The following is a 23,071-nucleotide window of genomic DNA, read 5'->3' as shown; positions in this document are numbered from 1 at the left end:
GCTATAAACAATAGGGAGCACCTAGGACGAGAACCTTGTTGGGCAATCAAGGTATCTAACTATTATCTCATGAAGGAATTTACTGTCTGTAAATAGTCACCTTGCACATGCGAGTTACGTGGAAGCCAGACTAACAGTATTGAGGAATCAGCCACGCACAATCAGCGACAGTCTAGCTTCCTTCGGTCCATCCACCCGAGACTACTCCGTACCTACTCCGTATGCATAAATAACTTGTTGATATTCTTAATCATAATCACTTGTAGAATAACACTGATCATCTTTGGATTTGCCACTTGTTTCAAGAACGGCAGGTCATAAGGCTACAGGCTATTCGTACAGGCTATCAGTCTATCAGTAAGTCACAGCCCACTCGCCCCCATGTCCCCCGTATGGTGTGGGGAACTCGGGCGTAATGGCGACAGAAAATGTTGGTGCAAACGAACCGCTGTAACCTCTTCTTCCATCTCTCCTCCCAATCAAGCAGGTGCTGTTTGTTATCCCGAGCAATGAGCTACACCTGGCCACGCGCCAGGCCAGATGCTCAATGGATTCCTGCGGGGCCTCTTGCGCAATTCCCAGACGTGGCCGGTGACGATGGCAATCTAATCCAGCCCAGGAGATGCGACGCCAAGAGCCTGCCCGGTTGCCGCATCTTGCATGTCCCCAAGACGGATCCTTCCAAGGCCGCCGAGATTGCCATTCCCGCAGGCGCGGCGACATCTCCGACCGAGGGCCAAGACTTGAAGGACCAGGTACTAGTGTTCCGATACCGAGACAGGATGCACGCCGTCGACCATGTGAGTGTCCGACCCGAGATTTGCATCCAGTCCGAGTAGAATCACTCTAATTTTCTGCTGCATCGTGCTAATCGTCTCCCGCCTCCCCTCCCCCAGCAATGCCCACACAACGCATACCCGCTGTCCAACGGGACCGCCTTCGACATAGAAGACTTTGGCGTCGTCCTCAGCGCAGCCCTCACCTGCCCAAAACATGGATGGTCCTTTGACATCTTCACTGGTCAGTCCGACCGTGGTTCCTATAAGCTTCCTGTCTGGGAGATCCAGGTCAGGGATGCACACGGCGATCCATGGTCCGGCAGTCTCAGAAGCGGAACCCTAAATGGCGAAACTGTATGGGTGAGGAGGCGACAAAGAATCGGCTAATAGAGAATAACAAAAGTTCGTCTCCCATTTCAGGCAGAGTCATCACATATTCGTACAGTATGCCATTGTGTGGCTGGCTGGACGACTCGGCCGCTCTCCCCCACAAGGGCAAGAGCCACGATGAGACACTGAGACCACCAAGTTCCACAATGAGATCGCCGCTGTTTCCGCCTATTCGGTAACAAATGCCCGCTGGAGTAATAATGCAGGCAGTCTCGTTATTGTGTATTCCTGCATTGTCAGTTCCACCCGCGAAGCAACCAACCTGCTTGCCCGCCTCTCCTGCCTTCTTCTTTAGGCAAGTGCTTTTGGGTTGGCTCGTGAGCCTGTCCGATGCAACCCAGGCCCGCCCTGGTATGGCATCATGCCTCTACTCCGTCGGTACATCCAGACAGTCACAACACCAGGGCTTCCCCGCGGGTATATATTACTACCTCTTGCTTCTCGCCATCCCATCACTTTTCTCTTGAAAGCTGCGCCACAACCCAGCTTCAATTCTTCTACCACAATGGCTTTCCTTCTCCCTGTCCTCGTGGCCACTCTGGCGGTTGCCTCTCCCGTCAGCCAGTTTGTAACCAAGCAGGCTCTCGACACTGTACCTGACGGCTGGCAGTATAAGGCTGCCGCGCCTTCTGACCAGAACCTGAGACTCCACATCCGTCTCAAGGAAGAGAATATTGACCAGCTGCAGAAGCGCACGCTTGAGATCAGCGACCCTGAGCATGACGACTATGGCAAGCACCTCACCAAGGCCGAGGTCGATGCCCTCACTGCTCCCACCAAGGAAACTGTTGACTCGGTCACCAAGTGGCTGTCATCCCACGGCGTTGATGCCGGTCAAGTCGAGAGCGGCTTCCTGACCATCTCCGTCAGCATCGACCAGGCGCAAAAGATGCTCAACACCGATTATGGCGTCTACACTCATGCGACCACCGGCCGCGAGACTGTGCGCACTACTAGCTACAGCCTGCCCAAGGACGTTCATCCTGCTATCGAAATGGTTCAACCCACCACTCTCTTTTCCGACCTTGGCCTTAGCGACAAGAACATGATCCCAATTCAGCATGTTCCTGCGTCTTCCAACCAGGTCCTGGCTCGTGATGTTTGCTCCCAAGAGGGCTCGTCGACCAAGTGTCTTCGCCAAAACTACAACGTTCAGGGATACACGCCCTCCGGTGGGAAAACCACATTTGGAATCTGTGGCTTCTTGGGAGAAGTCCCCGACCCCACTAGCCTCAGCAACTATCTGCAGAAGTACGATAGCGACATTCCCTCCAACACCACGTACAGGGTTGAGACTATCAACAACGGCCCCACCGACCCTGGTGGTGAGGGTGAAGCCGATCTCGACGTTCAAATTTCCGTCGCTTTGGTCTATCCTATTGAGACGGTCTTCTACTCCACTGGCGGTAGCCCTCCGACCACTGGACCCGGTGGTGAGAAGAACGAGCCATACCTCGACTGGCTCAAGTACACCTTGGCTCTGGATCAACCTTCCCAGACCTACTCTATTTCCTATGGTGACGATGAGCCCACTGTTCCCGACGACTACGCCGACGCTGTTTGCGCACAGTTCATGAAGCTCGGAGCTCGTGGTGTCAGTGTTCTGACTGCTTCTGGCGACTCGGGCGCCGGCGGTAAAAGCTCTTGCCAGGGTGATAAGGTCACGTACTTGCCCTCGTTCCCTGCGAGCTGCCCCTGGGTCACCACTGTTGGCGGCACCACCGGCTACGGCTCCAACGAGCAGGGCTTCCGCGACGGTGGCGGCGGCTTCTCCAACCACTTTGGCACTCCCGACTACCAGGCCGATGCAGTCAAGGCGTACGTTGCACAGCTCGACAGCTCAATCACGGCCTCGTTCAACGCCTCTGGCCGTGCCTACCCTGACGTTGCGGCGCTCTACACCAACTTTCCTGTCTTCAGCGGTAGCTGGGAGGGCACTAGCGGTGGCACCAGCGCGTCTACCCCGACCACTGCCTCCATCATCCACCTTCTCAACGACTACCTCGTGTCCAACGGCAAGAGCCCTCTTGGATTCCTCAACCCATTCCTTTACAAGAAGGGCAAGGACGGGCTTCGCGACATTGCTAAGGGCCGGAATAATGTCTGCGGCAACAAGGCTGCGTTCCCCGCCGTCAAGGGCTGGGATGCCTCAACTGGTCTTGGTGTGCCCGACTTTGGCAAGCTGAAGGCGCTGCTGTAGACGGGCATATGAAGGATGAATATATATACCACTTATATACTGTACATGATAGTATGAATAACGAATAGAGTTGATCCTCTTTAACCCTCCTACCATCACAGGCGATAGTGGCGGCGGCAGCTCCCGGATCGCCAGCGCTTGACCCTGGCGCGCCAAGGTGTGGCGGGGTCGCCAAGAGCCGCCGCCCAGGCCCGGATGAAAGCGGGTTGGAAATTTGCGCATGATTCATAGACTGGTAGACGAAATGGGAATAGAGAAGAAATGGGACGCGCCCCAACTCCATAGCAGTATACAAGCGGCCTCGTCCGTTCAGTCGCGGATCGCACAGTGTAACGACCTTGCCCTACTCCAGGCCGCGGTACTGGTATCGTGACAGGCTAGGTTAAGGTTCGAATACACGGTGGCATCGCCTTTGCAGTTATCGTCGCTATTCATGTGATGATTAATTGTGTGTTTACAAAAAGGTAGGCAGGATTGAGTTGCATACTCGTATACGTAGCAAACCCATTGCCCGTGTTGGATACTAAATGAGCTGTTGGGAGCCGAACGAAAATGTTAGGGAAAGAGGTCTCATGGGATTAAAGTCGCGGTGATGAAGTCATACCCGACATTCGTCAATTTTATACACTCTCCCTCTTGGAGATCTCGAAAGGGTTTTGCTTGTATTGTTGTGCAGTCATGATCGCTGTAACGGTCGCCCTGGGTGAGGCAGTTAGCAAAAAGCAGGCCAATACCCTAGAGCAGAACGACGACAAACCATTGGGAGGCCGGATGACAAGGCCGCTGCTACAGATGCAAGTCCAAAAACGATGCGTAAGATCTGCATATTTTTGAGGTTATTGTGGGAGTTGTGAGCCTGTGAACAGAGATGAAGCATACAAAAGTTGCGGCGATACGGGGGCGAAGGCTTGAGAAGGCAAGGAGATGCCTTACTTATAGAGGAAGAACGACCACGATGAGTGCAGGCTCGTCTTGGTGTCCATCGTCCCGCAGTAAGCCGACACCAGGGGGTCTAGAACGACGACAAAATGGCGAGGAGAGGCTCGTGCTCTGGTGATGGCGAGGTGGTAGTTTCGAGACCACGCAGCCTGATTCTGCGACACGGGCAGGGCTGAGTTGCTACTTTGACAACGCCAGCCTGGAAGCGGCATCGCGAGGAAACTATCTGAATAGAAAAAAAGGGACTAAGAAAGGGCTCGTTTGAGAATGCAGGAAAATACGAGAAAGGGAAGCAAGACAGGTCCAAAGACGGCACAGGCGCAGGAAGCTGGTGTGAAGTGAGTCCCAGCCGACTAACACTGCTATTTCATTGCTATCGTGGGATGATTCCAGGCACAATCTCAAGAATACGCTGTTCTGATTTCTAGTCAATGAAAAGTACTTTTACTAGCCATCTATAAACATCCTTCCTAGACCTGTAGCGACGCCTTGCTCTCACTCCACCTTCTTGTCTAGCACCCTCCTGTCCTCCGCCCGGGACGACAGATAGCCCTTGGCGGCGTCAAAGTATCCAGCCCTTGCGCACTCGTACGCCAGCCACGACAGTATCACCACGTGCGTCATCGTGTTCGCCAGCGCAAACACGGCCATCTCCGCCTCCGCCATCTCCTCCACCCCCCTCCCGACGCCGAAGAACCCATGCACCGCCTCTCGCGGCAGAAAACTCGTCGCGAACCCAGCCCCTAGCAGCACCACCAGGCTCACGCGCTCCACGCTGATGAAGCTGGCGCAGATGGTGTGCAGCACCGCCCACCGGCGGTGCCGGGGGAAGTCGCGCGCGCGCGCGGCGGCGGCGGTCTTGTAGATGGTGAGCCAGTAAAAGGGCGCGATGAGCCAGAGGGTGAGCTCAAAGGTCGGCCAGCGGAGGAGGGGGGAGGGGAGGCCGGGGAGGGCGTGGAGGTGGAAGAGGTTGGGGTGCGTGTAGGCGTTGGAGGTGAAGAAGAAGAGGTAGCCGGTGAGGCTAAGGAGGAGGGAGAGGAGGAGGATGAGGTAGCCGGCGAGGCGGTGGAGGAGGGGGAAGCGCAGGCGGAAGCGGTCGTGGTGCTGCAGGGGCATGGCGAGGGACCAGATGATGGCGGGGACGACGTGGAGGGGGTGGTAGCTCCAGTGGCTGGCTCGCTTGCGAAGGTTGAGAAAGTGTTCCTCGGTCTTGTGAGGGTGTTGGTTAGCAGGGCTAGACGAGTCAAGAAGAGAGGGAGAGCGTGGTTACTGGCGTGCGACTGGTGGTGAACAGCTTGGCTTGGCCACCCTCTCGAAACGGGCTGTGGTATCCGGTAAAGGAAAAGGTGGCAAAGATGATCATGAGAATGCTCAAGGGGATGATGACCTGCTGCGGGATGCGCCACGGAGGATTGGCAGCCATGATGAGAGTGAGGGCATAAAGAGTGGTTTGAATCCTGGAACCGAGTCAAGGTAAATACTCCCAGAAGCAGGTATTGAGCAGGCCTCTCGCCTTTATAGATTGTGGCATAGAGTTATCATGTAGATAATAAACTATGAGTACTTGACATTGGTTCACTCTAAACCTTGTTCTTTGGCCCCCGCGATTTAGTTCTTCAGCCTCAACAAATAGCACAACGCGCGGAACAATGGGACCTCATTGGCACAAGAGACGAGTGAATTCAAGACAGTTACGTATTCCGGGTTTTTTTGCTATGCGGTTCTTCTCAAAATACGTCAGCCAATATCCCAACTTGGCTCAACTTACATGTGATAATGCACACTTCAGTAAGTAAAGGCAAGCCACCAACCCCGCAGTTCGGCTCGGCCGTCTACGTTATCAAGATGAACCAGTCACAAGCGTCTCAACAGATTCCTGCAACATCTAAATTTCAGCGGATTTTTGGGGACGCAGGGCTGCTGGTCAGGGGTAGCGTCCAATCATGTTGGTGCTGTTGCACATAATTCTGAGGGCTGAACACAGACAAATCAGATCCCTAGAAAATGCTGACATGTGATTTCGACTGTTCAATACAGACTCACGGAAACCACCCCGCCAATCCAGGTTAGTAATAAGCCCACTTGTGCAATCGTCTGCGCATTCACGTGTAACGGACTCGACCAATGCGTTCACGTTATCATTTGCTAGGAATCAGCGCAAGCCCCTAAGCCGCTATGAACGAAAGGTATCTTGACGTTGAAAAGGGAAATAAATAAATTAAAATAAAGGAGAATAAATGGGAAGCCAAGCCCCAGCCCAGCGCCAAAGCTCCGTGTTTAAACACAATCAAACCATGCATCAACGAAGCAACACCAACCCAGCCAATCATCCAGCGAGCGCAGTCATGTTTGTATTCCCCTGCTTCAGGAGCGTCTTCTGCTTGGGAATGCCATCCAGCAACGAGTCCGGCAGGTTCAGGTGATCCTTGACCGTCTGCTTCGGCGTCAGCGCCAGCCACTGCGCCACCGAAATGTCGGTGAACTTGGGCGCCTGCAGCACCTCGAGAAACACGAGGTCCTCCGTGCCCGTGTTCTCCACGTAGTGCGCGTCCGCCCGCGGCACGTACCCGACGTCGCCGGCCGTAAAGTCAAAGGTGCGCGCCGCGTCCGGCGCCCTGTACACCGTCGCCCGGCCGGACCCCCGGAGGAAGTAGTCCCACTCGTCCGACGACGTGTGCCAGTGCATCTCCCGCATCGCCCCCGGCCGCACCGTCACCAGCGCCGCCGAGAACCCCGCCGCCACCGGAAACGTCGTCGGGTCCAGGATCTTGACCGTGCCCCCCGGCGCCTCCCACGCCTCCTGCGCCGACCAGTGGTACGTGTACGCGCGCTCCGGCGGCACCCCGCCCGCCGGGCCCGTCACCGTCTGCTCGCGAATGTCCCTTGGCTGGGGCGTGCCGTTGAAGATGTACAGCTCCTTCTTGGGGAGGTCCCTGAACGCCTCCACCGGGGCGTCGTCGAAGTTCTTGGCCAGCACGGAGGTTGGTGTGCGCGCAAACATCTCCGACACCAGAAAGGTGCCGTTCTCGTCAAAGTCGCCCTGGTCAAACACCAGCAAGAACTCGACGCCCTTCTCGAACGCCTGGATGGAGTGCGGGACGCCGGCGGGGAAGAACCAGACGTCGCCGGCGCACAGGTCGTCGGTGAAGGAGCGGCCCTCGTCGTCGACGGCGGCGACGCGCACGCAGCCCTCGAGCACGAGCGCCCACTCGGCGGCCGTGTGCCAGTGCAGCTCGCGGTACGCGTGCGGCGCGAGCTTCATGTCCACGCCGGCCATGGCGGTGGCCCCCGGCAGGACGTCGGTGTTTTGCTGGCGCGCCCAGCCGGAGCGGGTGCCGGTGCCGAGGCGGTTGTGCGAGAGGCCCATGGGCCACACCGCGTTGGGCACGCTGCCGGCGTCGGTGCCGGGGGGCGCGAACACGTCCGGGTTGAGCTTCTCGTAGGCGTACGTGCGCGCGGCGGCGGCGCTGCTGCCGTGGTCGCCGCGGAAGGGCTCCGGCTGGGCGACGCTGTCGAGGTCCAGGTACAGGCCGAGGTCGGCGTCGGCGCCCTGGCCGGCGACCAGTGTAGGGTCGGAGACGTCGGCGCTGGATTGGCTGGTGTCGGGGATCGGGGCGTTGCCGCCAAGGAGGCTGCTGTCGCCGCGGAGGGAGCCTATCGGGGCTTGCACCTCGGCGACGGACGACGACCCGACGCCGGCGATCGGACCTTGATTACCGGCATACTTGATTCTGCAAACCCCTGTCGTCAGCCGCTGTTTGTGTGCCATGCAGAAAGCTTTGAGTTTATTAATAGTTTTTTTTTTCCCACTTACTGTGGCGCGCCGTAAGCACTACCTGTCAGCGACAGGAGTAGTAGTAATGCTTGTGAGCTAAAGATCATCGTGGCTGCAGTAGATCCGATGCGATTGCCGCTACCGAGGTACTAACACTGGCAGGAATGCTGTCTGTTGAAAGTGTGCCTGAAAGGAATTGTAAAGGCACCGCAGCCAGGACAGCCGGTCTTGGCTCTTAAATATCCTCAACCATCTCGAGCTTTGACACCAAAGCTCGGCAGCAAGTTGCCGCCAGGCTCCCATGAGTCAATATCGTCATGCGAGCCGTCCTGGGCCACGAATCTGGTTCGATGAGCCGCTAATTCCGGTGTGATCAAGCCATCGAGAAGCTCGATTCACGTATCAAGCCCACCGCCATTGGCTCCGATGCTCAGCGAGGCGGGCAGTCTAGTTCTGGAGTCCGGCACTCTGCTCCACGAGCATCCGTGCAGACGTCAAGGCAAGCATCCAAAGCTGGCAACTGATTCGCACAGGCAAAAATGTCATCCTGCTAGAGGTTCCTGCCCACGGCCTGCCACCGCAGTAGCGTCAAGGGCGATGCTACCCCGGCACCGGTGTCCCGCGCGACGCAGGGAGCGTTGGAGCTTGGCAGCGGCCTCTCTGCACTGCCACCCAAGCTATTCAAGCTATCGGAGAATCCATGCGCTGCATCTTCCTCGCGCCTCTTCTCTTCGCTCTAGTCCACTGCGACCACGAGCGAAAGCAAGCTCTACTGTGTGCGTATTAGCTTCCCCCATCCCCCGCCACCAGGTAGCTAGGGCCTTGCCGAACACCCGATTGCGTTGCATAATGACCCCTACGCAAGAGCGCAAGAGGCGACGAAGAAAAGAGGGCCTTCAGATCCGTATCGGCGATGGAAATTGGACCCGGGGATGGCGGGAGCGCAGGGAGCGCAGGGAGCGGCCGTCGATGCGAATACACGTCATTGCCGAAACAGGTCCGGTGTGCGTGGCAATAGGCCGAGTCTCATGTGTAGTGAGCTGGCAATCCAGCCGTGATAACCGGGTCCTACAGAAGAGCTGCAAACGAGGCCGGTTTGTAATTTGGTCCTCCTAGCACGGCGAAGGCTGGGATACACGGTCCGGCTCATGACCACGCCGCGATTTAGACGTCGTTTCTAGCAGACAAGACGATCTCGAATGTCTCACCTTTAATGACAACATGATGGCGAATAAATGGCAATCGCCAATGGCGGTGTAATTGCATAGCCATAACGACTAGCCGCTATGACCTCACTGTTTGGTGGCACCAAAGGGAGATTCGTGCTCGCAAGGCCATTGGACAATTGCGTGTTTCTTTTTGGGCAATCTGCAAAAAATGACTCGATGAACCGAGCACTAGCTGGGATACGAGATCGGTAGCAACAATTCCGATGCAAAAAGGATAATCGCCGACAGGAAAAACTGACAGAATTCCCGGGTGGCCGTGCACTCAGGACTTGCCCAGCAATTACCCTTGAATCCCAACCTCCCCAAGTCGCAGCCCATAGAATCACCGTAGCACGGACGCCAAGCAGTTTGGGATTTCTTTCGTCAACATCATTACTCGTGTTATAAGCGCAGGCCAGATATGAACTTCTCCCTGATACCATCGCCAGCATCACACCTCCTCGCTCGACCATGGCTTGCGCCTCATCACCTGGACAAAGAGCGTCGAAATGACAGTCAGAACGAGTGGCTGTGGCGATCGATCCATCTGAGACAGAATCTCACCTGCCAACTCTGCCATCCCTTACAGCGGGAGGGACGGGCCATTTATACATCTAGTATACCTACCACGACAACGTTCGGATTACCATCTTCCGCGCAGGGTAGCAATTCCACCGAAATTTTCCGATCTTAATTGCTTTCGGCTGTACGGCCGGGAGACGGACGGGCTTGCTGGTCTGCACGTCGGGTGGCGGTTTACGAGGTTCCCTGCATTCAGCCAAGTCAGCCGCTGCAGCCGCACGCCAAGGCAAGCAAGCTTCGGTGTCCGTACAGGGCAGAGGATCACTATGCAGACGAGTAATCAGGTGTCACATTTTTGGGGAGGTTGGACATTATTGTTGCAAGAGGACGGCGCATAGGGTCGATTCCCGTGCGAGGCGCGCGGGGGCACGATGAACAACAGATCCAAGGTTAAGGTTGCTCAGAAGCGCCTACGGCGAGATGGTGGCTGGCACATAATATTGACCAAGATGGTAAGTGAGACAAGACCAAGGGATGAAAGTGTGAAATGACAGGAAAGACAGAGCTAGCTACATGGTCATCCATGCCTGCAACGATAGCAACGTGGAGAAGGGGGCCGCAGAAAGGCTGTCCACGGTTGCAGCGCCGCTTGCATGTGCAGTAGGGATACTGACAATACATCATGCAAAGTACTGCGGACGCGCCAATCCCTCATGCCTAGGTCTTGGCATGTCAAGCCTTACAAGTCGACCACCCGCAACCAAGAAGTACGAACCGATGTACCTCTGGCATGGCGGTGTGGTTAACTGCCCAAGCTAGGTCACGATATGAGCTTGCGCACATCGCTAAGCATGAGGAAGTAGAAGTTGAATGTAGCTATGTTCCCTGAGAGGTTAGTTGAATAAGACAAGAAATAGATTATGGTATTTTTGCTATGTAAGAACGCACTTTCCGCATGCCAATATCTCCACGAGGGCTGATACCCTCTCAGCATTGCCTCCTGCCCAGATCTCATCACACATAAAATGTAAATACACGACGTTCACCGCTTACTCGCAGCTACAATAACTCCGCTCCACCTCCCGTGCCACCATCAGCGGCCGGGCATCGGCCGCGTCGACCCTTCAGTCGGCAGCTCGAAACAGACGTTGGTCGGAAGCTCGACCGGCCCGCTCGCATCCTGGGTAGCCACCGCCTGGTACGCCGGTGGAAACGGGGCGCTGGGCGTCGGAGGCGTCTGAACGTACTTGGACGACGGCACCACCGCCGAGTTGCGCGACCACACGGAGGACCGCCACATGCCGCGCTTGGGGGAGGCGGCCGTGGCCTGCGAGTCCGGGCTGAATGGGGCCTCCGACACGGCCGGGGCGCCGGTGTCGGCTGGCTGGTTGGCGGCGGCTGAGCGTTTGCGTCGCACCAGCCAGAGGATCAGCAGGGCGACGCCCACGGCCCCGGCGGCGGCACCGACGGCGATGCCGGCGGCCACACCCGGCTGTATGCCGCTGCCGCCGTCGCCGTTGCCACCGCCGATCCCTCCTGGCCCTGACGGGGAGGGGGCCGCCGTCGTCGTTGCGTCCGGGGCTAAGTTGGTCGGCGCTCCTATCCTGGTCGCTGGGATCGTCGTCGCACTCACCGTCGCCGCCGACGGATCGGGGACTATCGATGTTGCCCGATCCAGAAACGACTTGGCAGTGTCCTTGTTCTCGGCCAGCCTCGCCCCCTTGAACTTCGAACAGGACCCGACCCGGCACGGGTCCTCGACGCAGCAGCCCAGGAACGGTACTTTGATGTAGGCGCACGACCACCACTGGGCCGTCGGGTCCAGGCACATCTGCACCGGGATCTTGGGGTAGGCTTTCGGGTTGTAGGTCATCTGTCGGATATTCTTCTCCGGGCAGAGCCAGTCGGGCGTCGATTTCGGGTTGATTTCGCAGCAGCCCAAGAAGGCGGAGCTATTGAGGTCCTTGTCCGCGTAAAAGAGGCTGTACGTCGCGCAGCTTAGGCCAAACGTGTTTGGGACGTTCGCTGCCATCTTTGCGTCGTTGTCGTCGTCCGAGTCTGCGCGGACCGTCTCGAGAAGTCTGTTGGGGTCGACGGGGATGAGAAGCTGCTGCAGGCGGCGGAGGAGGAGGAGAGGGAGAGGCGGCTGGTTTTGTTATTTGCCCTCACCCTCCCTGAGCCATGCATGTAGTACCATTGCCCGGTTCAGCCGGCTGCATATTAACTAAAATGAGGAGCATGGATGTCTGAGAGGATTTTTCCCTGCACGGGCGTTTGTGCAACCTCGGAGGGAGGAGCGATGAGACAGTCAGTCGGGAGTGTCCGCGGTGGGCGTTGTTGGTGGCTGAAAAACATTCTCCCTCATTCTTTGTATCGTGTACACTGCCCAGGCTGTTGCGACGCCCTGTTTGCTAAATTTGGAACACTGAAAGAGAATCGACGGCCGGCTGCATGCAAGAATATGTGACCCCGACCCAACAACGCAACGTAGCCTGATCTTCATAAAATGGCTGGCAAAAGGCGGGAGCCAGACACACCTCGGTTGTTGTGTTTGTGTGACCTCGTCGAATCACGGATAAGCTACTGGGTAAACGTAAGACAGTCTCACATTTTTATATATAGAATATCCCTCACCTGGTTGACAAATGTCAAAGGTATTACGCAGAGTGATACAGGTACGTATTGTTAGCACGAGGCAGACTGCCATTTCTTTCTCATGTTTATTTGTTTATCATGTCTATCTTTGATCTCACAAGGTCTAATCTCTCAAGAATTTCAGGAAGCCTCTAGCAATAGCGAAACCGTCGTGCTCCTGGGCGACGCGGGACATTCCGTCGTTATATAGCTCGTCCGTAAAAACACCGACCGTGTGGCGGTTGAAGAGGATCTCCGTGACGATCTCCTTCGTAAATTCCGGGTGTCCCTGGACGGCGATGTACCTGCCGGGAGAGTACATGGCCTGAACGGAGCATACATCGTTGCTGCCGAGAGCTACCGCATCAGGAGGGAACTCTGCAACGATGTCGGTGTGCATCTGGTGGATTCTCTGGTGGCTCGAGTTAGTCTGACCGAACCGAGCGTCATCAAACAGGCTGGCCGCAGCCGCTGCAGCCGCAAACATACCATCTTCTCCAGGCCAAAGACCTCCCTGCCCTCGGGCGTCAGCTCCACATCAGTGACGGCCACCTCCCAGCCCTTGGGGTTGCGGCCGACCGCGCACCCCAGAGCGCGGCTCAGGATCTGATGACCGAAGCAGACGCCGATCACGCGCACGCGGTTCGTCGCCAGCGCCGCCCGCGTGAACTCGACGAGCTTCAGAATCCACGGGTCGCTGTCGAACGAGTTGTGCCGCGAGCCCGAGATGAGCACCGCGTCGACGTCATCGAGCGCCGGGTACGCGTGCAGGTCGTCGACGATGGCATGCCCGGTAATGGTGAGCTCGTCGGCGAGCGTCTTCGGTGGGGAGGAGGTGTCGTAGGCGCCCTGGAAGAGCGCGGTGAAGACGGCCGTGTAGCTGCCGACGCGCGCGCGGGTCTGGGGTTGTGGTGTGTCGGCTTCGAGAACGGCGAGCCGGATCGGTCCGGAGCGAGGCATGGCGGCGGCGCGGGTCGGGGGTCGAGGGAACGAGATGTTGGTATAGGCGAGCAGGCGCAGGATGAGGAGAAAAAAGACCACGACGACGATGCGGAGGATCAAGGGTAAGGGACGTGACATGGAGGGGAGGAGCGCGGCAGGTTGATTATCAAGGTTGACGTGGGAGGAGGGGCCGAACTCGGACGGCGGGGCGCGGACACGGTGCGGCGTGGCAGCGCGGCTAAAGTGGGAAAAACTCCGAGGAGGTTGTAAGTTGGTGGGCATACTACGGCCGTCGGCACTTTTTTCTTCTGTCCTTTCTTTGGGGAGACCGGATGAGACGACAATGCCTTGGTTTAAGAATGAAGCAGAATAATCTGTTTATTGCAGTCTGATTGGGTACCGGGTACGTATCTGCAACGCAAACGAGCAAATGTACCGACAGCTGGCAGCTGCTGAATGGCGGCAGGCAAGCAAACGGGCGCAGCGCGGACCGACATTTCTAGAAGCCAAATTACGCAGAAAGTCTGTATGTCGCTGTCCTGAGTTCCGTTTTCGGGCGGCGGGCACACCTGTTTGTGGATATACTAAGCACCCCCTTACTAGTACTCTAGGGCTTATCTAAAGGTACCTTTACTTACTACTTATACTTAGTAAGTATATTTCTAAGTATCTATAAAATATAATATTTAGAAAGTATATAATACTATAAGAAAAAAAATATAAGGCTAATATAAATAGTATAATATAAAAAACCTAATTAAAAGTTCTTTATATTTAAAAAGAGTAGATTTTTATATTTTTAAAGACTATTTATTAAAAGAGATTTATTAATAAAAAGTATTACTTTTATTAAATTATTCTTTAAGGTTTAAAATTAATAAAGTTTATTTATAATAATAATAAAAAGTATTTTATAATAAAATAAAGATTAAAGATTAAAAAACTACTTTAAAGAGTATATTTATTAGGGCCCTATTAAGAAACAGATTTACTATGCCCCTACACTATATATATTAGATATATAGGAGCACCTATATAATAGTAAGCTACTACTAAGCTCCTTATAAGGGGGTAATAATAATTCTATATTTATAAAAACATATAAGGGATTATTATATAACTAGAGTCCTTTAAGTGAAGCACCTTATATAGTAATAGGTCGTAGGGCTACTAAAGCTTATAGTAGAAGATTAAGTATACTAAGTGAATATATAAACTCTATAAAATTAAAAGTGAATAGAGAAAAAAAAACAGAAAGAATATAGGTTTCACTTTAAATAGGTATAGGGAGAGTAGACGCTTTAAATAGTAGAGGGTGGCTTATACTGACTCTATATCCTCTAGAGAAATATACCTGGCGGGTCTATCTCTAATATAGGGATTAGTGTTAGTTACTCTACTCTAGTTTAGACCCCTCTTTCTCTTTAGCTTTAGCTTATAATAATAGCTAATAGATATAAGCGTGGGAAATTAAGAGATAGAGCCGCCTATTATAATAGAGTCTAGGCTTCTTAAAGGTGTATACCTAGATATATAGCTACACTACTATTAGACGGACTTTAGTGTTTTCTAGGTGATATAGTCTTCTAATTACTTAACTAATAAGATAGAACTTTATCGACTATTACTAATAATACTATAAAAGGTAAATCTAGTTCTATAAACTATAATAATAATTTAAACTCTAATAAGTATATTAGTAAAGGTATATTTATTCTTAAATTAGTATACTATTTACTTCCTTATAATACTAGTTGTATATAGAACTAAGAACACCTACTTCTAAAAGTGAGGATTAGGAAAGTTAATAGTAATATATATATAAATTCAAGTTAACTTATCTAAAAAAGAAAGACTAGAAGAAGTAGCCTAGACTAAAGGTACTTACTAGTAGATTCTATCTTTTTTTATACATTAGACTTCTCTACACCTTAGTAGAGTTATAGTGCGCTATAAAACCTACTAGTAGAGTTTAATAACTTTTTAAAGTCTTTTCCACCTAAGTCTTAAGTAGAAAAGAGACGAACACTACTATTAATTTTAAAATTACATTTATTATATTATAGATAAGTGTCCCTATTTAACCTAAAATCTATTTCTATAAGTAGATATCCTATAAGGGGTAGAGTAAGAGCTCTTATATAATAGATATATAGACGAACTACTTCTACTACTTAACTATAATTTTTTATCTAAATATAATAGATACTATCCTCTATTTAATATGTGTAACCTCTCCCACTTAGCTAAGCTTATAAGCAATATCTTTAGAAAACCTACAGTATTCATCCGACTTAAGTGATACGACAGGGAAAGACCATGTACTTAAAAGTAGAGACACGTACCATGCGACTTAACACTCTAGTGACAATCGGTTTTTACAATCCTCAAGTCTAAAGGAAACTGGCGATTTCGCGCGACGTAAGTCCGACGGAGTGCAGCTTAATAGCGCAAGTGATGTGATACGGCTGGCTTTCGGTGCAAAGGCCGTCTGCCACACGTCCAGAATTCTTACTATTCTGTGAAGGGAAAGCCATCTTCACTCACGGAAAGTACAAAATGTAATTTACTGCCTAGTATATAGCGTGCCGTATGTAATGGGGTAGATGCATTTATACTTGGACTGCCAGGACAGACTTTAGATGACATCTGCTACATTCGGAAGATTGTCTTAAGCTTCGATCTGGTTCTGGTGTACGCAGAATGGCTGCGAATAATTTTTAGGGCATAGATGGCGTCTCTAAAACGTCTTCCGTCTATAGCCATGATAGGTCCGCTGCAACCACTGGACTGTCATCTCGTCCGAAACGGTCGTATCTTGTGGGCTTTGGCGGCCGTGGCATCGCCTCGTCGCGCATCCGCTTGGCGTCGGCTTCTAGAACAATCCTCTCCCACTCGGGCTTTGCTTGGACTTTTTGCCGTATATAATAATTCTTAGCCTATCATGACACGTCAGCACGCGGACAAAGGCGGGGGATCAGACAGGGGCACTTACCATGACGGCAGTCTTGGACCGCATGTGGTGGCTAATGGCGTTCCAGTCGCTGCCAAACGACGCCAGCAGCAGCGGGAAGTCGTTGGATTCAGAAACGCTCCAGCAGGCAGATGCATGGCTGGCTGCGTTCGAATTGCTTGCTGGCGCCGTGGCATCAACACCGCGAGTTCGGCGCGATTCATTGGCCGCAGTGCCACTACTAGCCTCCTGCTCCTCCTCCGGGGTGGACTCAGTTGAACATTGAACTTGCTTGGATTTTTCGCCAAGAACCATCTCAGCAAAGAAATCCTCTCTAAGTTGCCAGCTTTGAAAATCTTCAACATCTTCTGCTGGGATACCATTATCGCTGGCGGCACCACTGTTCTTCTTAGCATCACTTCCCTCGCTCCAGTCGGCGTCACTGTGTCGCCAGCTAATCAACTCCATACCAACCCCAACTTGAAAACTAAATTCAGCTAGAGCATCATCATCGCTGCCGGCACGACTGTTCTCCTCGGCCTCACTCCCCTCGCTCCCGTTGTCGTCTCCTGTGCTGGGCAACGCAAAAAGTGCCAAATCTTCCAGGTGTCGCCCGACATGCTCCTCGTACTGTTGCACCGACTTGCACCAAAAGCTGGCACAGAGGGGGCAGTTTTCCCTGGGCTTGCCGATATCCACTCTACCGCTGAGACTCTCGAGGCTGGCCAGCTTGGCGCCTGACATCTCCTGCCCGTGCGTTGCACACAAATGCGCCTGCAGCCCCTTTTTGGACTCGAACAACTCAGGGCAACCAAAGGCACAGTGCCAGATTTTCCAATGCTCTGCTTTCATGTGCTCCATCCAGTGCGCGCGACGTGGGTAGAGGTGATCCGGAACGGAGCAGTCCTCTCGGAGACAGACGTACGGCTGAAGATCTCGAAAGACGTGGCGCCTGGATTCGGTCAGATGCTGGCAGTGTCTGCTGGTAAAGAAAGCACTTACTTCCAATCACTGCGATTGTGTACCAGGATAAACATGTGGCAAAACGGGCATTTGATTGGCCCATCTTCATGCTGCGCTGGGAGCGGTGGGATGCGAAGCCGATGTGTTGAAGAGACGGAAGTTGCATACGACGTCCCGGAGGCCTCCGATATGTTGTCGCTCATCAGTGGCTCTGTCGGACCCTGAACCCCTTTCAGATGCTCCGGCAGTGACGAGGCCAGTGTCGTTGCGCGCTCGACGGAATCCGCCGCGGCCACTGCAGCGTCCTCTTCCAAACCGTCCGTCAGACGCAGAGTGTGATCCTCTCGGTATTTGAGGTACTGCCGCCGACGGGATGTCGCTCCGGCCAGCCGCTCCTTGACCCAATCATCCGCATTGGGGAACTTCGCTTGCATATGTTGCATGTCCCAGTGCTTGAAGTGCTGGACTATCTCGGCGCCTGCCCGGGACTTGAACTGATCATGCGGCGCCGGATTTCGTATCGTGACGGACAGACGCAGCAGGCAGTTAATCTCATGCCCGATACTCTTGACGATGGCATCCATGTTGTCCTCTTGCTCTTCTTCGCTGTCTAGAAAATACTCTGCCAGCTCCTCCAGGGTAGTATCTGGCGCTTCCCCCGACACGGGCGGCGCGCTGCCTCCAGTGATCAATGAGATGGCTAGCCACTATCAGTACACGCGATTGGCAGGACCCATTATCGGACTTGCCTTCGTTGAGGGAATCACAAAGGTCCTGCAGCACGGAGAGAATATGGTTGCGGATAAAGGATGCGTCGCGGAGCCGATACTCGAGTGAACGGCTGCCGAACGAGCGGTGTGCTCCGAGGCTTCCCGCCCATAGTTTGAATTTTGCGGCGTGTGAGACGGCCTGAGAACGGTTGACTGCATCATCGCTCAGGCCAGCCACAAGCGACTTGAAGAGCGCGAGGCCTCGGTTGACGAGCACGGCAAAGCGCGACTCCAACAACATCTGCCCCGGCTCAGTCTGTATACTTGTCATGACGACGATAGTAACGCATCACAAAGCACTATATAAGAAAACAGACATTATATCTTGTTGGAAGCCTTGCGACAGGTCGGCCACCCCGCTCACGCAGCCTCGTCGTTGGCCGGCACGTGTGCGGGGTAGCGGTTCGGGCCGCATCTCAGCCTCGACTGAGCTGCTTCTCCATCACGGCCTTGCCAAGTCCACCGCAGGCAGCATGTCGGGCTTCGAGATAGTCGGGCTCGCTCTTGCCGTCCTCGGCGTTTTGCCCGCCGCGGTGGAAGCCGTCAAGGGCTATAAGACCTTGCTTTCGTCGATTAAGCATGTCGAACGCGACCTGGGAACCCTCATCCGGGACCTTGAGACGGAGCAGGTCCGCCTGCGCACGACGTGCGAGATGCTCCTCGACGGGGTCGTGCCGTACTCGATCATCGACACGCTGATTGAGAACCCGTTTGGGACGGAATGGCAGCCTTACAAGGATCAGCTGCGGCTGCGGCTGTGGTCGTCCTCGGCCAAGTTTGAGGAGCACGTACTCGAGATGCAAAAGGCCGCGTTTGACTTGAACGTCAAGTTGAACATTCAGGCCAACGGCCAGGTGAGTCTCTCATCGCTGTTTTATGGCTTTGAAACACTAAGTTCTTGTGTGGTAGACAGCCATCAAAGACCGGACGTCGATTCTCAGGGAGCTAAAGCAGAGCGCCTCTTTCTCGTTCAAGAAGAAAGACTACCAAGTCATTATAGACAGGATCAAGACAAGTAATTCGATCCTCCACGACCTCGCCAGTCAGAGCTGCGGGATGGACTCCAGCAGGCAGACGAGGTCGCAGGCCCGACTGATCAAGCTGATCCGCGGGCTGGCCAAGAGTTTGTTTCACGCCCTCTGGAACGCGACCACATGTGACTGCATCACACCGCACCAGGTGTGCTTGGAACTGGTCCCGAGGAAAGCCGTCATTGTGCCTAGCGATGCTGAAGAAGACGTTGCCAAAAACTTTAGCTTTTATGTTGCCTTTGGCTCACATGGCATTCCTGCGGAGACTAGCGCCGATACGTTGCAAAGGCAGAAACCACAATGGAACACGTTTGATCTTCGAATAGAAAATATCGAGACCAATCTGGCCATTCGACCTGTCTACGCGCCACTCGCAACGGCAGCTCCAACACCATCGAAACGAGTAGGCTGGTCCGCGTCGTTGAGCTCCGGCTCCAACTCGGCGCAATCAACGCGAACCTTGGTTGATGCATCCAGGACGCTGCTTGCCATGCCGGCAAGGACTGTGCATGCGCATGACCCAATCGCAAATATATGCCGGGACATCTTTGGGCGGCAAACCATGGCGGCGACACCCTGCCACGGATACATTACAGATGCGACCCGAACCTTTGGACTCTACCCTCGATCGCAGGCTGCCGATACTATCGGACCCGTGACGCTTCGAGAGCTGCTCGACGAACATATACACGGCGGCATGGACTTGGACTTCAAACGGAAGCTGCAAGTTGCGCTCGCCATTGCTACGTGCGTGCTACATCTGTATAAGACGCCATGGCTGCCGAGGGTGGTCACGTTGGATGACTTTGTATTTCTTCGTGCAGATGTGAGCCTCCTGTCCGGGCCACTAGCTGCGGAACTGCCGTTCATAGCAAAGAGCGGTTTGAACGGGTCGCTTACGCCGAGCCACGACGACCAGCAGCGCCGGCCCGTCAACCTGACCATCCTCTCTCTCGGTGCCCTGCTCATACAGGTCATCGTCGGCAGGACCATCGACGAGTTGAATATGCCAGGAGATGCCGAGATGAGCATGAACGGCATCGTCACGCGGTACGAAGCGGGCAGCCGACTGCGTGATCGGGTGCTGGAAAACGGCGGAGTGCGATACGCAGGCGCCGTCAAGTGGTGCCTTGACAACGTCTTTAACATGGCCAGCTTGGAAAATGAAGCCTTTTGCCAGGAGTTCTACAACCAAATTGTTGTGCGACTGCAAGAAGATGTTAGCTATTTGAATCAAGAGATCTAGAGTGAAATTTATATAAAATATATATTGCCTAAAATGAAAAACCGCTAAAACGGCGGACTAACTAGATGTAGATAGCTACAGTAGCTAGACTACGACTAGACCCGCGAAGGAAGTAGACTGGCACTTTAAGTAAGACAGCCTAGGTCTTATTCATAGCTAGTATTATAGACATTAGGACCCTAAGTATTATTTATAGCTATTGTTATAAACATTTAGGACCCTAAGTATTCTTAATTTTTAGTATAATACTACTTAAAGTAGTCTAAACTTTATTAGTAAGGATATATTAATAAATATAGACTATTAATTATTTAATTTATTAAACTAAATATAATAGTAGTTTATTCTTAATTTATAATTAGTCTACTTCTTAATATAATAGTAGTTTATTCCTAATCTATAGTTAGTCTACTTCTTAAGTAGGGAGTTAGTTTAAATATATAAAGTATATATAAGTAGTTATTATAATATAAGTTATATTAAGAGATATCTTCTAATAGTAGAGCTATTATTTAGATTAATTAGTAGAGATTTAGACTACCTAGCTATAGGAATACTATAATAGTGGCTTAATCCTAATCTATAGTTAGTTTATTTCTTAGGTAGAGAGTTAGTTTAAATACATAAGTGTATATAAGTAGTTATTATAGTGTAAGTCACATTAGGAGATGTCTCCTAATAGTAAAGTTATTACTTAGATTAATTAGTAGAGATCTAGTCTAGCTATCTACTAGAAATCCCCTTCCTTATATATCTATCTTATTCTCTACTACATTCCTAGGATCACTTTAGATTACTAGTGATTTGATCCTTATAATCTAATACCTATAGGATCACTACTAGCTTACTATAATCTATAGTAATCTAATTATATAACCTTATATTCTAATTAGGCGACTTATAGGTTCCTACTTAGTCGCTTCTTTAGACTATCTCCTAGCTACTTTATATATATTCTTAATTTATAATATTATTCTCCTCCTTTATTAGTTTTATTTTTAAGGCTACTATATTAAGTCTCTTTTTCTTTTATTTAGTTTATTTCTTCTTCTTATATTATTATACTTTACTATATCTAATTGTATTTCTAAGCCCTACCTTTTAAAAGCTAAATAGTGTTTTAAACTTACTACTACTATTAAGGAATTTAGTATTAAAGTTATACTTTATTCTTTTTATTATTTTTAAAAACTTCTTTATAAGATAATAAAGGGTAGGGTGTTTCTTATTATAAAGAGTGTATTTATTATAGTTACTCTTATAATAGTTTAAGTATACTAATATCTTCTTTTAATTAAATTATTTTAGAATCCTAATATTTATATTATAAGGAGGAAGAAGCTACTATCCTCTTTTATTATCTTTAATAAAAGTCTTTTAAAGTACTAACTAAACTAGAATACTTATAAAAATAATATAAGTCCTTTATAACTTAAGGTTCTACTATAGTTAAATATAGTCTTTAGTTATTAAATAAGCTTAATAAGTCTAAAAGAATTAAGTTAGAAGTTATAATTAAGGTCTAGTCTTTAAGTTATATAAACGTAGTAGATTAGAATGTTATTTTTTTAGATTTATTATAGATACTTAAAAAGGAACTTAATAAATAGAATACTATTTATTAAATTATTAAAGTAAGTCTAAGTATCCTATAAGGTTCTTAACTAGTTCTTAAGTGTTTTTAGAGTTTAAGTATTCTTTCTATTTAATAAGATAATAATAATTCTTTTATATTCTTTATATTTTAAATATCCTTTTAACTTTATACTTTATTTATATCTTTAATAGTAACGTCTATAGTGAGTGTTATATTACTTAGTACTTTCTCTAGTAATAATATATAAAATATAGGATGTATTTTTATCCCTTCTAGTAATAATAGTTTATAGTTAACTTTTAATAGTTTCTATTTAATAAGGAATAGTCTAATTTTCTTCTAGTTAAGTTTATTATTAGGTTATTTTATTTTAATGTTTTTATAAATAAAGTAAACTTTATCTCCCCTCTCTAGGATTAACACTAGTAATCTCTTTTTATTTATATAGTGTTTTATTTAATTCTATAAAAATATCTATTCTATTTATAAGTGTTTTTATATCTCTATAATTATTACTATATACACTATAGCTACTAGTATATTTACTTTCTATATTATATATATTCTAATTATAGGGTTATATTTATAATTTACTCTAAAAGGTAATATTTTTATATTTTTATTTTCTAAGCTATTTATAGTCTATTATATAAGTAGTAACTATTCTACTTAATTATTTTATTAGTAGTATATAATAAGTATATTTTATTAATTTATTAATAATAACTAGAATACTATTATAGTATACTATTATTATAGATTCTTTAGATTTTAGTAATTTAATAATAAAGTCTATAGTAATTATTTATTATACTCTTTCTAATAGTAGTATTAATTATAGTTCTCTATAAAGTGTGTATTATACTATCTTAGTTTTATTATAAGTATTATAGTTCTTAATAATCTTCTATACTATTCTTCTACTTCCTAGGAAGTTATATAATCTTCTTAACTAGTTAATTATTTTCTTTATACTCTAATATCTATATAATAGGTATTTATATATTTCCTTAATAAACTACTCTTAAAGTATATTAAGAATATATTAGTATTTATTAAATAAGTAGTTATTCTTACTCTTAATTATATATAGTTTTACTTCCTAATTATCTAAGTAATTAT

General features: G+C 50.0%; 8 protein-coding genes across 8 annotated transcripts; 3 read left to right on the top strand and 5 right to left on the bottom strand.

The window, feature by feature from the left end:
- Nucleotides 1-509: 509 nt before the first annotated feature.
- Nucleotides 510-1,166, top strand: ISF_06452 (Rieske domain protein; the record flags this gene model as incomplete). The annotated part of the gene is made up of 2 exons (XM_018850056.1): nt 510-800; nt 897-1,166. 2 exons carry the CDS (start codon nt 510-512, stop codon nt 1,164-1,166), a joined length of 561 nt encoding a protein of 186 aa, XP_018702544.1.
- Nucleotides 1,167-1,674: 508 nt separating this feature from the next.
- On the top strand, nt 1,675-3,369 carry ISF_06451 (tripeptidyl-peptidase 1 precursor; the record flags this gene model as incomplete). The annotated part of the gene is made up of 1 exon (XM_018850055.1): nt 1,675-3,369. One exon carries the CDS (start codon nt 1,675-1,677, stop codon nt 3,367-3,369), a length of 1,695 nt encoding a protein of 564 aa, XP_018702543.1.
- Nucleotides 3,370-4,803: 1,434 nt separating this feature from the next.
- On the bottom strand, nt 4,804-5,731 carry ISF_06450 (hypothetical protein; the record flags this gene model as incomplete). Its single annotated transcript, XM_018850054.1, has 2 exons — nt 4,804-5,517; nt 5,579-5,731. The coding sequence occupies 2 exons, from the start codon at nt 5,729-5,731 to the stop codon at nt 4,804-4,806; spliced, it is 867 nt and encodes a 288-aa protein (XP_018702542.1).
- A 903-nt stretch (nt 5,732-6,634) lies between these two features.
- On the bottom strand, nt 6,635-8,190 carry ISF_06449 (Bicupin, oxalate decarboxylase/oxidase; the record flags this gene model as incomplete). Its single annotated transcript, XM_018850053.1, has 2 exons — nt 6,635-8,039; nt 8,123-8,190. The coding sequence occupies 2 exons, from the start codon at nt 8,188-8,190 to the stop codon at nt 6,635-6,637; spliced, it is 1,473 nt and encodes a 490-aa protein (XP_018702541.1).
- A 2,716-nt stretch (nt 8,191-10,906) lies between these two features.
- ISF_06448 (hypothetical protein) lies at nt 10,907-11,845 on the bottom strand (the record flags this gene model as incomplete). The annotated part of the gene is made up of 1 exon (XM_018850052.1): nt 10,907-11,845. The coding sequence occupies one exon, from the start codon at nt 11,843-11,845 to the stop codon at nt 10,907-10,909; it is 939 nt and encodes a 312-aa protein (XP_018702540.1).
- Nucleotides 11,846-12,571: 726 nt separating this feature from the next.
- ISF_06447 (Glutamine amidotransferase type 1) lies at nt 12,572-13,671 on the bottom strand (the record flags this gene model as incomplete). Its single annotated transcript, XM_018850051.1, has 2 exons — nt 12,572-12,859; nt 12,937-13,671. 2 exons carry the CDS (start codon nt 13,669-13,671, stop codon nt 12,572-12,574), a joined length of 1,023 nt encoding a protein of 340 aa, XP_018702539.1.
- Nucleotides 13,672-16,145: 2,474 nt separating this feature from the next.
- ISF_06446 (Homeodomain-like protein) lies at nt 16,146-18,346 on the bottom strand (the record flags this gene model as incomplete). Its single annotated transcript, XM_018850050.1, has 4 exons — nt 16,146-16,328; nt 16,385-17,294; nt 17,345-18,005; nt 18,073-18,346. 4 exons carry the CDS (start codon nt 18,344-18,346, stop codon nt 16,146-16,148), a joined length of 2,028 nt encoding a protein of 675 aa, XP_018702538.1.
- Nucleotides 18,347-18,548: 202 nt separating this feature from the next.
- ISF_06445 (hypothetical protein) lies at nt 18,549-20,352 on the top strand (the record flags this gene model as incomplete). The annotated part of the gene is made up of 2 exons (XM_018850049.1): nt 18,549-18,929; nt 18,985-20,352. The coding sequence occupies 2 exons, from the start codon at nt 18,549-18,551 to the stop codon at nt 20,350-20,352; spliced, it is 1,749 nt and encodes a 582-aa protein (XP_018702537.1).
- Nucleotides 20,353-23,071: the final 2,719 nt, after the last annotated feature.

Source organism: Cordyceps fumosorosea (assembly GCF_001636725.1).
Source record: "Cordyceps fumosorosea ARSEF 2679 chromosome Unknown scaffold_17, whole genome shotgun sequence".
NCBI lineage: Eukaryota > Fungi > Ascomycota > Sordariomycetes > Hypocreales > Cordycipitaceae > Cordyceps > Cordyceps fumosorosea.
Note: the sequence above shows the minus strand (reverse complement) of the source record. Positions and strands in the feature narration are given on the sequence as shown.